Below are 15,512 nucleotides of genomic sequence, written 5' to 3' on the forward strand. Positions count from 1 at the left end.
CCTTTTGCTGTTACAGGTTGGGTTGCGCATTTGGAGAATTTGTTCCATAAAGTTAGTGTGGATGCTAGTGCCCTTAAAAAGAAGCTAACAGTAAATTCTGTTTATGGGCTGTGACTGTCTGAACTGTTTTTCATGTCCAAATAAATGTATTACCTTAAAATGTAGTGTTTTAATGGAATTTGACATACATTATGTAGATACACATGAAGTATAATATTATTAAACAAAAATGCTTGGCTGAACTTGGGCTTTTTTGCATAATGGGATGTTATATTAAGTTGTGAGGTTTTAGTGAATGAGGATGAACGAAATCTCTCTGCATTGAAATTTAGGCCCTGTGGAGGGTTTTGGCAAATCGTTTTGTAATGCAGTTCACAATCAGAAACCACCAGTCCCAGGAGAACTACACTCTAACTGTAAACAGAGAGTTAATAAAATCGAAATTTGAAAGGATAAATTTGAATTTAATTTTGAAAAGTTTGGAGTATTGTGTAGTTCTAGAACCATGATGTAGTATCTTGAAACTGAACTTCTTAAATCAAATATAATGTAAGTTTTCCAACACTTTTAAAAATTATTTCTTCCTAAATTGATTTTCTGCAGTGGTTAGCAGTAACTTTCTTGTAAAAAACTGATGTGTAACTTTATGCTGAGGACAGTTCAAAATTAAATGATACTTTTTTAATGTTATTCCAAAGTGAATTTGACATGCTTCTTTTTTGTCTTGCTGTCTTGCACAGGTATCATTTTTCTTGTTCATTATTTTTGTGGTGTATACCATGCTGCCCTTCAACATGAGGGATGCTATAGTTGCCAGCGTCTTGACCTCTGCATCTCATACGATTGTGCTGAGCGTCTGTCTATCAGGTACAGCTGTTGTAAAGGAGCACTTGGTTTGGCAGGTAGGTGCTTTGTGGAATTAATGATTAATTGTGCACTGAATAGCCTGGTAAATGAGCCAGGAGTGCCTCAGTGGGTGCTTGGGAGCATAAACTTATTTCTCTCTTCATTTCAGAATTGCTACAGACTTAATTCACGAGTGGTCACTTTCTGATAATGGGGGTGTCAGTAATGTTATGTCTTGCTGAATAGCACACTTAAGTGGTAGAATCTACAGCCACGTAGCGCTTACCAGTGTGAAAACTAACGTTGCTCGAAAAATTATGTGATCCAGCCATGTTGTGGTAGTTGCATTACCAGTCTGGTATGTAAACCACATTGCTCCTCTCCTCACCTCGTTAGAACCTAACTAACTTCCAAGACCAGGGATTTTTTCCAGGTATCAGTGTTATCTTTGACTCAAAAAAAGCATTGTTCCTTTGAATACCCTGAGGTGTGCTGCATTGAAGCTCTGTTGTGAAGACATGCCCTCTCCAAGGGCTTGTCCTTCTTCTGCAATTCTCAGCCATTTGTAGGAATTTTACAGCCTCCTCCTGGGTGCCCCCCCTAATTGAAGGGGACTGGCTGTCTCCAGGGTCCGTGACATTCAGAGAACCCATCTGTGTTTGCCGTTGGGTCTTGGCTGGTAAATCAACTCTGATACTTCACTACATGACATACTGCAGATCAATGATTTTTAAAATACAAATATCAGGAGGGTTTTTTTCCTTCCTGTTTTGCAGAAGATGTCTTAAACGGTGAAATGCTACAGTTTTTGTTGTAGTAATGTGACGATCCCAGCTGTCATTGACAGAAATCTGTATTTTTGAGGAAAAATTTAGATTTCATTTTGAAAAGCAAACACATGGGTTGTTTTTAACATAGTTATGTCATTTTAGGGAAACAGAATTATTTTAACTTTTACACCAAAATTACACTGAAGCCTAAAAGTATGTACATTTTTATAAACATACCAGTAGAACAAGAAAGGTAGACATCATGCTATTTATTGTGAATAGCATGAAGAATGAAGCAAATAGCTTCTACTTACCTTTTAAGTTACTTGAACCTTGTTTTGAAAAACATTGTGCCTCAACAGGTAACTTCAAAATTGCAGTAATTTTACACAAGTCGTGCCTTGTAAGTTGTTGTTCAGGAAAATACATTTTAATTCCAGATATGGCTGCGGATCTGTGTTATATGGAATGTTGGAATTGAAGTCCCATAAACAAAATATGTTCTAAGATGTAGTTGTCTGTAGACATTTCAAATGGTGAGATAAGTGGGTTTGCTCTTCTTTTGTTTCTTTGGGTTAGTTGCATGTTTTCTGCCAAGGTTGCCAAGTTGTGCTGTATGTTAAGCAAGGACTGTAGTCATCTGCACTCAATGTAGTATTTTAATAATTCAGTAACGGAGTTATTGATAATTGTAGTGGAATAAATCAGGGAGAATGTTATTCTTGGTTTTATGTCAACCTGTGGCTTTTATTCTGGGCATAGATATGCTGATAAAACAGTATTAATGTTTGCCACTCCTTCCCTAAAAGTGCTTTGGGTTAAAGTTGCTGTTTGCAGAATTTTCACTGCCTATCTTTCTAGACCATTAAAATTTGGTATATCTAAGACAGTGCTTGCAGAAGATATTGTATTTTTAGACACATCATATCTCCAAACTGAAAAGAAATAAATCATGGGCTGTGATGCACAATTAGTTTCTTTCATCTCTTCTGTAACTTCCTGTTTCATTCAGAAAGAGTGGAAGTCTTTTAGTAATCTGCAAATTTGTTAAGAGTATTTAATTTCTAGGATGTTATCAATTTTCTATTCTCTCTTTGTAAAGTGTACTAAATGTTCTGAATAATTTGGCAGTTACTGAAAGTACGGAGTGCACTGCATTTTTACGAATGTGTGGAACTGCCACTATCGCAGTCCATTTGCCCTCTGTACACTTTTAGATTACTATTGTTTATACTTTGGAGTGTAAGCAAAATAATGTTTGTTTTGTGTTCTTTGCTTTTGAAAATCGAGACTGCAAATAAAGAATTAGATTAGAGATACCGATTACACTAAAAGGAGAAATAACATTTGTCAGTGATATACCTCAAGTTGGTATAGGATAAGTGTGTGTAATTAACAACAACAAAAAAAATGCTATGGGTTGGCATCCCATAGCATTTTGGAAGTTAGTCATACCTTCAGTCTATCAGTAGAGGAAAACTGATGTTCAGAAGCATTTGTCTATTTTGAGATTTGTCAGAGCCTCCCTTACTGCTTTTGTCATTCCTTCTGTTGTCCTCTGTAAAGTTTTAAAAATTAGCTTCAGTAAAGCTGAAAGGTTTAGCATGCTCTTGGTTGTCCAGTGTTGGCTGCAGTCAGAGATACTGAGGCAAAAGCCTCCTGCCGGGATAAAGAATCCTTCAACAGACTCTGCTGGTTACATGAACTAGTTTCCGTTTGACCTATGCCTGTCTTTTGGGGGGAGGGAATCCACCTTGGTTTAAAAATTGGCAATGATGGAGGTGATCTTCCACAAGCCTTTGTATTTTTTTCCACGGTGGTTGTCACTGTTAAAGTTTTGTTCCTCTTTCTTAGTATGAATTTGTCTAGCCTTGTCACCCAGCTTCTGTATCTCGTTTTTTCCTCTGGTAGACTGACAGACCCAATAGTATCCAATTTCTGTTTCTACCATGAGATTACTTCTAGACTATCATGAATTTGCCTCATCACCTTTTTGTCAGTAAAATAAATGAGTTGCCTACTTTTGCACTAGCCTAAGCCTTTTATCACTCAGAGTTCTTGAGTCCTTAGTTGTGCCTCGTCAACGTCTTTCTTGCAACGTGGGCATTAGCCTTAGAGGAACATGCCAGGAGCAGCTGCAGCAGTGCCAGATGCTAATAGGGGGCTAGGTCTACAAAGGGGTTAGTGTACTGCAGTGCTCAGCGTGGAGACACAGGCTCTACAGTGAAATAACCAGTAAAATACCTTGCAGTTCTGTGGGCAGTTTAACGCACAGCTATGGGATCTGTGACAGGGAGGAGGAAAAAGAGCCCTGTGTACCAGTCTCGGTTTATGAAAAAGTAACTGTGTATGTATGGTTTGGGCTTTTTTACCGTTGAAAATTTTAATCCTAGCCCTTACAAGGCATACGGTTTGGAATCCAGGACTCTGCCCCATCTTTCCAGGTGAGCATCCTACTGCCAAGCAGAGGATGTTGTTTTGTCTGCTCCTGGGAGCCCGGCGGTTAGGACTGCTGCAAGAGGACACGACTCTAATTATGGCATTAAAGCATTTGGCTCAGAAGACCTTCGCGACTTAACATCCCTTTCAGTTACTGATGGAATGCACAGTATTTTGCTGCCATCCCTTGCTATAAACACGTAATCTGTTTCTCCCCAAACCAGAACAGATTCTAATCAAATACTTGCGTTTTCCTGCTCTGTTATTAACTGCTCAACCATTCTGATCTCATAATGGGTTGATACTATCATTAGAGGTCATTTAGTTCTTAATTTGTTGAAAAAGAGCTAACCAAAATCATTAAACACCCTGTAAGCTTCCATTTTTCTTTTTGTCTTTGTTATATATGAGGAGTGTGATTTTTTCATTTTAGTCTTTTAAAAAAGTATTGTGGTTTTACTCTCTTGACAAGCAATTTTGTTGCTGTTGTAATCTTTTTCGTTAGTTGTGGCTAAATGTTTTCCAAACTGTGGCTAAATCACTACAAACTGTCCTTCGTGGTTTGGGCTTTTTTCTTTAAACTAGTGTTCCTTGCCTTCGGGGAATTTTTTGGCAGCTCCTTGCAGCACTGTAAAAGCAGTCCCTTTTAGAGGCACAAAATTGTAACTGGGCAGGATGCATGTGAACATTTTTGTTTATTTATTTATTTATTTATTTACTCCATTCAAGAATGCATATAGCAAAAGAAACAATTTGTAACAATTTTATGTAAGTAGCGCTTGGGCTTTGCTTGTGTGATGAGCTCCTTTCTCGTAGCCTGGATAAATCCTATGATAATGTTCTGTCCTGGTGGACAAACACAAATGCTAAATGAAAATTTTGTTATTTTCAAGAATGTTTGAATTGGAAAATTCCAAGGCTATATCCTCGACATCTTGTTCATTTACCATCAACTAGGCTGAGGTCTCCTGTTACAATACAAATTTTATCCTATGTGCTATGGACAGTTAAAGATGAAGCTGCATCCTTATTCTTACGTGATCTGCTGGTGTATATGCACTAGCTAGTGTTACTGTATATCCAGATTGTGGCTCCTGCTTGCCTTCTGATTCGTGATCTTTTGGTATAAGTTGGTTCAAGATCTGTAGTGACTAAGAAATTAGTAATTTTATTTTTTTTTTAATAACCCACCTTCCCTTTTTCAACCCACTGTGGATTGGTTGGTTTGGTTTTTTTTCCTGAATAGGCCATAGCCATTGATTTTTAACTTGGCAATCAATCACGCAAATCTTCCTATTTGAATCTCTAACTTTCTTGCTACTAGAACCTCTTTGTTCTTGCATGGAAAGGTTGGTGGTCCAGATGCCTCCTCTTGAGGCCTGGTTCTGCAGGCTGCAATGGGACCCCACCTAATCTTTGAAAATGTCGATAGGTTAAATTTTACAGACACCCTTAAAAGTTAGGTAGATAATTTTGATAGCATGTTGCAGGCCTTCCTCTTTTTGGCTAGTCACCAGCCTGCTATTTGGGTCCTAGTGGTTGGATCATTAAGTGTTTCAACACTCAGAGCACTTTCAGCAGCCACCCCCTGATGAACAAAAACCCTTCTGGTACGACTGCCTTTGCTGTACTGATTCTTCCAGGCTGTCCCAGACTCCCACCAGCAGTGCCCAAACCACCACAATCTCTCCCTTTCCCTTCCTTTGGTTCCTGCCCTAAACATCCCATAATAAGTCTTGCACTGCCCTGCATCCATCATGTGTCACATGCCCCTGGGCAGTGACCTCCCTTAGTCCGAGGGGTGATCTGGAAAGCTATTCCTGATGACCCATGGAGATGAGTGTCACACCAGGCGCTGGGGCTGAGGCTCCCCTGGGACAGCCCGGAGCGGGGCCTGGACAGGGTGTCACTTCCTCTGGGTCCTTAATTTGGGTTCCTGCCTGCCATTGTGCTTCTGTGCCCACTCTGGGCTTGTGGAGGTGGGCCAATGGCCCCTGTGATGGGAGTAGCTGGGTGTTATTCAGGCTTTTCCCCACCATCGTGTCTCTCTGCTCCTCTGTGTGTGTGTGTGTGCACAGCTTTTGATCACTTCACCTAACAATAATTGCATGATTATTTCTATCAAGATTCATGAGATGATGCTTAACACGTGTTTTGCAATTCATACTTAAGGGAAATATCTAAAAGGAGATACCATACCTAAATAAATTACAAATCTTTCTATAGATCTAGTTAGCTTTTTCAGAGTTGATAGTGGTTCTTATGCTTCTATATCTTATCAGCTCCTAGAAAGAAATAAAATTGACAGTGTCAGATGGTGGACAGGGTTTCAATGACAGGCAAATTGGATACGATATCTGTAATATACATTTTGATATCCTACTCAACATGCAGCATATAGGCATATACGTCTTTGCATAGACCACTGATTTAAACCTCTCTGTTAACATATTTAATAGGTGATGATATTTAAAAAAAAATGTTTTATGTAATGGAGTGGCATAATGCAAAATAAACGTAAAAAGCACCAGTATTCACTGGCTAATAAAAGAAGAAAATGTACAGCTCTAGGGCTCAGAAATAGAATAGAAGTTGTTTTATGCTGTTATCATGCAATAAAAGAAAAAAATCATGTTTATTAAAAAAAAGGCTGTGAAAAAAGACCGTGTCTTTAAGTACATTCATTACTGTATAACCCCTGAGGCTTTATAGCTACACAGTGAAAGCTTAAAGCCTATAGGAATTTTAGTAGTCTGAATGGCTAAAAGCTGTTGCCATGGGTTGAATGTATCCTTCTCCCTTGAATACCTTTTTTTTGAAGGAGATGGGGAACGGTTATTCATGAAGGTAATGCAGTTTGAACAACTCCTGCTTTCTTTCTCCTGCACAGTTACACGAAATGAGTTGCTGTTATCCCTGCTGAAGGGGTGGAGGGCAGTGACTGCTATTGAAGGAGGGAGACTGTATTTCTTGCAGCAGCAGCTATTACTGTCCCATCCCTCACCCTTCTTCTCTTAAACCAGTTTGAGAGAGGAACACTATGTCCTGCATAGCGCAATACAGTAGGCCTATTTTTTTAATTATTGCACATGTTTCTTTACTCTTGATTTCATGCTTAAATCTAGGCAGATATTGAAATGACGGCTGCCATGCTTTTTAAACTAATTTTTACAATCCGCAGGTATACTTTGGGTTTCACTAATTCTTAGAGGCAATCTGCACAGTTTGGATATGCTTATGAAGAGCCCACTTGCCTAGAAGAGTGTAGATCTGTAGGAGAATGCATAATTGCATTTCGTAGTATTCAAGCATTAACACGGAGAACGTGAACATCTTCCAGAAAGTCCCTAAGGCTGTAAAGAGCAGACCTGCAACACTTAATAGAATGGAAAATTCAGCAAAGGCTGAGAATTGCAGTGCTGTGATGAAATGAAATCATGTGTACAGGTGGCCATGTGGGTTTTCAAAAGCAGCATTTACCTGCAGCCCAAAATCAGCATCTAAGAAAGGCATAGAAAAGAGTTCTGGTGAGACACGTAGGAAATCATCAAAGCAGAGAAGATAAGAAATAAATGCCAATTTTTTTTTAAATCATGGAAAGGTCTCCAGTTAGCAGTGATTCTTAAGCTTTACTGAAAGGGTCAGATTGCCTTTTGTGTTCACTCCATTTAAGTTAATATTTTTATCAGCAACTGATTTCACCTGTATATTTATTTATCACTCATACTACTTTAGCTTACACTTCTTATCCTAAAAATGACAATTTTTTAGCAGTTTTAGTTTTCCAAAATATAAATTTATTTGATGAACAAGTCGACAGTCCATTAGTATGTTAATTAAATTATGAAATTACTATGTTAGAATGCTCAGTCCTAAGGCTGCTATACCTTCAAAAACAAAACAGTTAAACAGGTGCTTGGAAATTACGGTACTTCTAAACTGGAACAGAAAGCAGTGTGCTGTATGGGCTGTACCTTCCTCTCTCGCATAACATTGCTGGAGCAGCAACTAAACTCTCACCGTACAGAATACCTTTTGCAAGGGAGTTGTATTCCATATCCTTTTAAGAATGACATTAATGTAGATAACTTACCAGTGAAAGGTCAAATCTATGCATTCAGAATTTTATAATACTGTCCTTGCAGGTAATTTTTCTAGAGTAAAGATTCTTTAATTCCTCCAACGGAGTTAGTTTTGCTGTTTTCTTTTCATTTTCACAGGCATTGCCTAGCCTTTTCAGTCATGGTTTAGTACCTTTATGGCTTGGTATTATTTGTCAAATTTATTGTGAATTACTTCTTATTGTAGCTGAAGCATAAAATTCTGGGTGAGATACTCATCCTAGACATGATGCTTTGTCATTTTATGCACTCGTAGAGGTATCTATCTCTACACATTATTTTCAATAATTCAGTGGAAGAAAAATGCCTTTCACTATCAAGATGTGGATACGTTTCCCCATCTTGTCAGACACTTTTAGTGTAGTATAAAATAAGAGGGATCAGTAGCGCAAACACCTGTTGTTGCGCAGAGGAGCCTTTGGCAAGTATATTGGGTTCGTGTGGCAAGGTTTTGGTAGAGGGGGGGCTACAGTGGTGGCTTCTCTAAGAAGATGCCAGAAGCTTCCCCCATATCCAACAAAGCCAATGCCAGCCGTCTCCAAGACGGACCCACTGCTGGCCAAGGCCAAGCCCATCAGCAATGGTGGTAGCATCTCTGGGATAACGTATTTAAGACCAGGGGGAAAAAACCTTGTGGGGTTGCAGCGTCTGAAGGGAGGAGTGAGAAGATGTGAGAGCAACAACTCTGCAGACACCAAGGTCAGTGAAGAAGGAGGGGGAGGAGGTGCTCCAGGCGCTGGAGCAGAGGTTCCCCTGCAGCCCGTGGTGAAGCCCATGGTGAGGCAGCCTGTCCCCCTGCAGCCCATGGAGGTCCACGGTGGAGCAGATATCCACCTTCAGCCCATGAAGGACGCCATGCTGGAGCAAGTGGATGCCCAAAGGAGTCTGTGACCCCGTGGGAAACCCGCACTGGAGCAGGCTCCTGGCAGGACCTGTGGAGCTGTGGAGAGAGGAGCCCATGCTGAAGCAGGTTTGCTGGCAGGACTTGTGACCCCGTGGAAGGGACCCACACGGGAGCGGTTCATGAAGAACTCCAGCCTGCGGGAAGGACCCACATTGGAGAAGCTCATGGAAGACCGTCTCCTGTGGGAGGGACCCCATGCTGGAGCAGGAGAAGAGTGTGAGGAGTCCTCCCCCTGAGGAGGAAGGAGCAGCAGAGACAAGGTGTGATGAACTGACCACAACCCCCATTCCCGGTCCCCCTGCGCTACTCAGGGGGGAGGAGGTAGAGAATCAGGAGTGAAGTTGAGCCCAGGAAGAAGGGAGGTGTGGGGGGAAGGTGTTTTAAAATTTAGTTTTGTTTCTTATTACCCTACTCTGATTTTGACTAATAATAAATTAAATTAATTTTCCCCAAGTCGAGTCTGTTTTGCCTGTGATGGTAGCTGATGAGTGATCTCTCCCCTGTCCTTATCTCAGCCCACAAGCCCTTAATTATATCTTCTCTCCCCCTCTCCAGCTGAGGAGAGCACTGATAGAGCGGCTTTGGTGGGTACCCGGTGTCCAGCCAGGGTCAACCCACCACAGCAAGTCAAAATCCAGCTGAGATGCCACCCTCCACAAATTACTGACTTAATGAATTTGCAGTGGTTCAAGCCTCCATCTGTTGGGAGACACCTGCAATAGGATGTGATCTTTTTGTCCTCTGAGCCCCTGCCACCACCTTCTGCTGGTCAGACAGAAGTCATTCCTCTTCCAGTCACCTTCCAAGACTTGCATTTCTGTGCATTCCTGCCAGTGCTCAATTGTGGAAGTCCTTGCCTAGCCCTCATTTCCCTCAGACTGCTTCTGCCATATGTTGGTCCTCGGTGTGTTTCAGTAAAGCGCTGGCTATGGACCTGCCTGATTTTTAATTATTAACTACAGCCTCCAAGTGCCAATGTTGTAGGCACTGTGGAAGCACATGATGGAATCGGTTAATGCTCCCAAAAAAGCAAGCGGAAGCCAGAAGCAAACGAGATAACACAAACTTCTGCCACATAATTTTTTTTTTCTTAGCAGCTACAGCTACACTGCTGGTAGAAGGGGAGCTGTTTTCTGGCTCTGGAGCTGGGTGGCACAGCACAGCTCATGTTTACCTGCCTAAACTCCCACGCCTTCTTCCTTCCTCAAACAGGATGGCCAGGTGTCAACTTTCTCCAAATAATACCTGACCTGTTCTTTCCCCTAAGACATGTCAAGGCTCTGGGAAAATATTGGTTGTCCCAGATCAAAATGGTACTAGCGAGCAAGATGACAGCTATACAGCAGTACAGCAGTGGTGGTCACAGCTCAAAACTGCCTTCCAGTCTTGTTTGCTTCACCAGCAGGAGGATATCATCTGAACCCCTGAAGTTAACTCTTAATTCTTCCTAGGGATTGCACCTTTGGTTATTACACAGCATATCCTTTCCTTTCTCCAGGTACATCTGTTACTGCACAGCCAGTGAATGGCATCAGTACCCGTTCGTGTTGGCCTGAGAAGGAATTGCATCTCTCTTATGCCTCTCATTAATTATATATAATAAATCATGTTTATCTGCCTCAGTTTAAACGGGTTCTGGGTATACTAAGGACTATATGCTGCACATTTGCTGCAAAGGTCACCTGCGTGGACTCTGCTAGCTCTATGGGTTTCTAAGTGGGACAACGTTAGTTACAGCTGATGCTCGGCTCCTCCACTGCTACTGGTTTTGTTCTATATGTTTTAACTTTGATAGCAGCGGTCTGAAAAAAAAGCATAGGCTGTGGCTTATCAGACATAAAGTTATGTTCGTGAATCTATTTGCAGTTTTATTTTGTTTGTCACTTTGAGGATGTATTTTCTCATAGATGTATAGCAGGCTGTCAGCTCAGAAGACAAGAAGAACACAGGCTTGCAGTAAGCAAGCTGGCTCTGCACAGAGCTAGCTCAGTCCACAGGCTTTAAGAGTTCAAGCTGCATGAAAGCACTTACGCTCCTCTGGAAACACAGAGCTGTGCTTGCAGAGGTACATCCGAACCTTAGGGCAGCACCAGTGTCTTTGGATATACAATAGCACAGCTAATTCACAACCCTCTACACTGTTTTAACAAATAATTTAGAATTATCAGTGTAGAAACAATTCAGCTGTCCAGAAGATTCAGCTGCTTATATACACTCAGAACTAAGACAGACTGATAGGTGGCCAGTAATTAAGACCTAAGGAGGGCAAGAAACAAACACCTGAGCAAAATCACCCTAAATGATCCCAGCAGATGTTTGTTCTCAGTGCTGAAGAGGTAAGCAGGTGCCCTCCACATCCTTATCAATCTGACCCAGAGAAAGTTTTCTCCTTGATTCCTAACCAAGGATAACTGGTTCCACTGATCCTGTAAGTGGGAAGACTTCCATGCATGCAAAAGACTAGCTATTCATGATCCCAGTGTCGTGTCCTTCCTACAGTTGTTGCCAGTATCTGCTGCTTCAGAAAAGGATGAATGATGCCGCTTCCCGTGCAAGTAAGTATCTCAAAGTCTGAAGCATGGGATTTTGAGTTCCTCAGTAGACGCACTCTGGTCTTTTAGCAGCCAAAATTGAGTTTTACTCTGAAGAGATGTGCTCTGTTTGTTTAAAAGATTTCTCAGGGCCGCCTTTGAATAATTTTCTCTGTCTTGAATACTGTCTCACTCTGTATGGTCTTAGTTCTGCAATGGCTCTATCAGAGCAATGTTTGTTCAGTCTAACCACAGCAGGATTTGGCTGTCCTATTTATTGGCATTATTTGTCACACTTTGTCCCAAGACTTGTAGAGATGAGATCTTGCCCAAATTTTTTTCCAGACAGGAAGAGACTGTGTCCTGATGAGCATTTACTCACATACTTATTTCTAGTGGAACTGTTTGGATGAGTCAAGAAGATTTGAAGCAGCTTGCATGAGAGAGAGCTTCACACTCTGAATGCAAATAGGAAGGAGGTGTGCAATAATCCTGTTTCCTCTAGTATGGAGGTGGTGAGGTGGAGTTTCAGCTTCTGCCAGAGGTCTGCTGGGGTTTTGCTGATGATCTCTGAATGCTGACTGTTGCTGACCTTTTCATACACACACACTCTCTCTCTTTCTGATAGAGATGTTTTGGATGCTTATACACCGCTTGGCCTATGGAAAGAGTCATTAAAATTTGGCCTGTGGAAGGAATGGCCCGTAGTGACAATGATAAATTCTCCCAGACAACTTGTGGGCAGGAATGGAGAGAGGAGATGGTATTCTCCCAGTGTGACACCCGGAGAGGCTGTTGCTGTGGTGACAGTGTCCTCTGAGCCTAACTGGGCAGTGAAGTGGTGGCATTTCAACTGAGTTCTTTTGTGCTAATGTGTTATTTAGGTCCACTTACTTACCATGTCTAATTAATTTTGTAACATCAAATCCACTCAGGTTGGTTAAGACCCTTAGGACTTGTCATTGATTCTTTCTTCATCCCCTTCTTTTAAGTAAAATAAGTATAGGATAGCACTTTGAAATTCTTAAAACAGTAGAAATGGTCACGCTATAAAAAAAGAACATGCAGCAAAAGGGACAAGGGGAACAAGAAGAAACAGATGGAAATTATCCATGAAAAAATGGTGAGAAAAGCATAAATGCTAAGTAAGAGAAGCGGAATGCTGAAAAACTAAAAGGTAGATAATAAGGCACCTTTGGTAACACTCTCAGTACAGAGAACTAAGTGCTGCTCTGTTTGCTCTAAGATTTTGCCTCATTTGCTGTTCGGTCATCGGTGATGACGTGGTTGTGCTTTTTTTTCTGCTATCCAGCAGCTTAGATGGTGAATGTTTTCCTTGGGTTTTTGGCTAACTTTCTCACCTCAGTTTAGTCTATTGATGCTGCACTGATGACCTCTGAAGGCAGAGATGATTCCCTTTCTATTGTTATTGGTATTGACCGTGTCACTTCAGAGTCTCTTGCACATGCTGCACACGTAGTCCCCTAAATCGTTCTCTGGTTATTTTCTCTCTGGTACTTTATTTCGGCTTCCATTGAGCTGCATTAGCTAAAAGTATTCCTGAGTCAAATCCCAGGGTTGCATGCAAGCAGAACTGGCCTGCCCAGGACAGTGGGGGAGCAAGCAGCAACCCTTGTAAACACGTTCTGAATCCTTCTTTCAGTCACCTTTAAACTCCTGTTCAGCTAGAGTAGAGTGCAAATAAATATCCCACTTCGTGACACCCCTTCCCTCAGCAGAGTCAGCGTTAAACCCAGCTCTGCATTTGAATTGACTGATGCATGGCTTAGACGTGCAACTGATGCTGATGGGTCCCAGGCGGCAAAGCTCTGCCTCTTTCCCCCCACTGGTGGGGGCAGACCACAGTTAGGCAGCAGAAGGTGTGCTGGAGAGCCATGTTCAGTGCTGCTGGAGCAGCCCCAGCAATGGCTCCCACCCTCCTCATGCTACTGCTGGACTGAGAAGTCAAGGCAGCTGCACCCAGGCAGTCGTTGCTGGAAAAAGCATGCCCTACTTTAACAAGGGATTTAGATACTCCCCTTGTCACAAGCTTCCGCTAATGTGCATGCCTGTACTTTCCAAACTCCACTGACTTTTCCCATGTTGGATCAGCTGGATAGACTGTTAGGTCTGTATTAATTAAAAGCTAATCTCAAAAAAATACAAAGGAGCAGGGAACGACAGAGGAACCACAATAATCCAACCAGAGCGACTGGGGCACCCAGCTTCTCACTGGACTGTCATAGGAGAGCCATCACTCCCATGTCTAGGTGTGACCACCATCAACCAGGTGGGTCAATGAGAGCTGGTCCCCAGCTCACATTACAGATGGAGGGGTCACTGCCAGCAGGCTATGGGCCTCGTTATGGGATGCAGGGATAGAGCATTTTTGGATTGTGCAAGACTTACTATGGGATGTTTAGGGGAGGAACCACAGGGGAGGGAAGGAAGGGAGGAACAAGCATGGGAAAACAGAGGGGTAAAGCAATAAAAGGGGTTGATGGTGCGTTAACAAGCTGCTGGTGAGTACAGTACAGTTATCTGCCCGTCCCCTGTGCCATGCTGTCTGACCTGTCATCTTCTCAACCTCAATTTCTAACTAGATGAAGGGACTTCATATTCTGTGTGCATGTATATGTATGGGGGTCTGCATGCAGCAACTGGAGTGGGAACCATGGGTCACTGGGGTCTGTGTGTCTGTGGTGCAGCAGCTGGAGAGACTGGAGTGTGTGAGAGGTCTAAGTACCAGCTATAGGGCAAGGGGCCATGGGTCAGAGGGGCCCAAGAGTGGGGGCAGATGGAGAGACTGTCCTGTGTGTGTATTTTGTGGGTGCACATCTCAGCCTGTGTGATCCCAGTCAGGCCAGACTAGCTGGTGACTGGGAGATGAGGCTGTAAACCTGGGTGGGATACTGGAGAGGCCAGAGGCTGTGTGGCTTGGCTAATGGAGGAAGCAGGGGGTCCAAGCTGGACACGAGAGACCTGTTAGTGTGTGTGGGTGCCTTCCAAGCTAGACAATTCCATGATTCAGGGGCCAGCTACTGAACAGACTGTGTATCTATGGCCAGGATACTGGAGGGATACATTATCTACAATTGCTTTCATCCTGGTCAGCCAGAGGGGGGAGCGGGATCAGGACATTGGTGCAGCTTGTGTTTGCCCAAGTGCTGTGTTTTTGGTCTGTGCTCATCTGTATGGCTGGCCATGGGTATGTGTGTATTGTATGTATGTGTGCCCACATGCCTCACAATGGGATGGTCAAGGGGATGTGGTGCTGCAGCAACTTAGCTTCTGTCAGGCTACCAGATTTGGCGACCTCCAACATAGACCAGAACCATATATTTTCAAATAGCATTCCATATATTTTTTTAAACAGCATTATGGCTTTTGTGTAGGAAGTGATTTTTCTCAATGATCTTGATGAAGATTTGACTTTCTTCTCTTTACAAATGAACAATTTAAATGTCTTGCGCTCTCTTTTGGTCACTCTTAACAAAACTAGGTCACAGAATTATTTTCTGCCTAAACAAATCAGTATAACCACATGTACTATGTAAATAAAACCATATACTTCTCCTTGAAAACTGCATGTAATTGTTTCTTTTAATAGCATGGTTGTGGTTTTAAGTTTCCTGTGGTCTCTTTCCATCTGCAGAAATCTCCAGAAAAGGGATTCTGTTCTTTGGCACTACTTGAGGTGACATATGCTCACATGAGCATCAGTTCTCGGGGCACTCTTTTCCTCCGTATTCACATGTGGGATGTGCTAAGCCCTGAATCCATGTCATAGTGAGAAACATTAAAAATTTCATATCTCCTTCTGGGTAAGTTGCAGGCATATGTATTACTGCATGACGAGGTAATTGATTTTTCACTATACATTTGCTGATCAGAGTTCCAG

At 42.2% G+C, this 15,512-nt stretch overlaps 1 protein-coding gene across 4 annotated transcripts in view; it reads left to right on the plus strand.

The window, feature by feature from the left end:
* The window catches only part of ADCY2 (adenylate cyclase 2), a 229,022-nt gene that overhangs the window by 66,540 nt on the left and 146,970 nt on the right, over positions 1-15,512 (plus strand). For all 4 annotated transcript variants that reach the window (XR_008464925.1, XM_054192034.1, XM_054192035.1 and 1 more), the window contains exon 3: positions 741-902. Coding sequence is in view for 3 of the 4 variants with exons in the window: in XM_054192034.1 (XP_054048009.1) it covers positions 741-902 (162 nt within the window). In the remaining variant the exon portion in view is untranslated. The remainder of the gene's footprint in view (positions 1-740; positions 903-15,512) is intronic.

Source organism: Rissa tridactyla, chromosome 2 (genome assembly GCF_028500815.1).
Source record: "Rissa tridactyla isolate bRisTri1 chromosome 2, bRisTri1.patW.cur.20221130, whole genome shotgun sequence".
Taxonomy (NCBI): domain Eukaryota; kingdom Metazoa; phylum Chordata; class Aves; order Charadriiformes; family Laridae; genus Rissa; species Rissa tridactyla.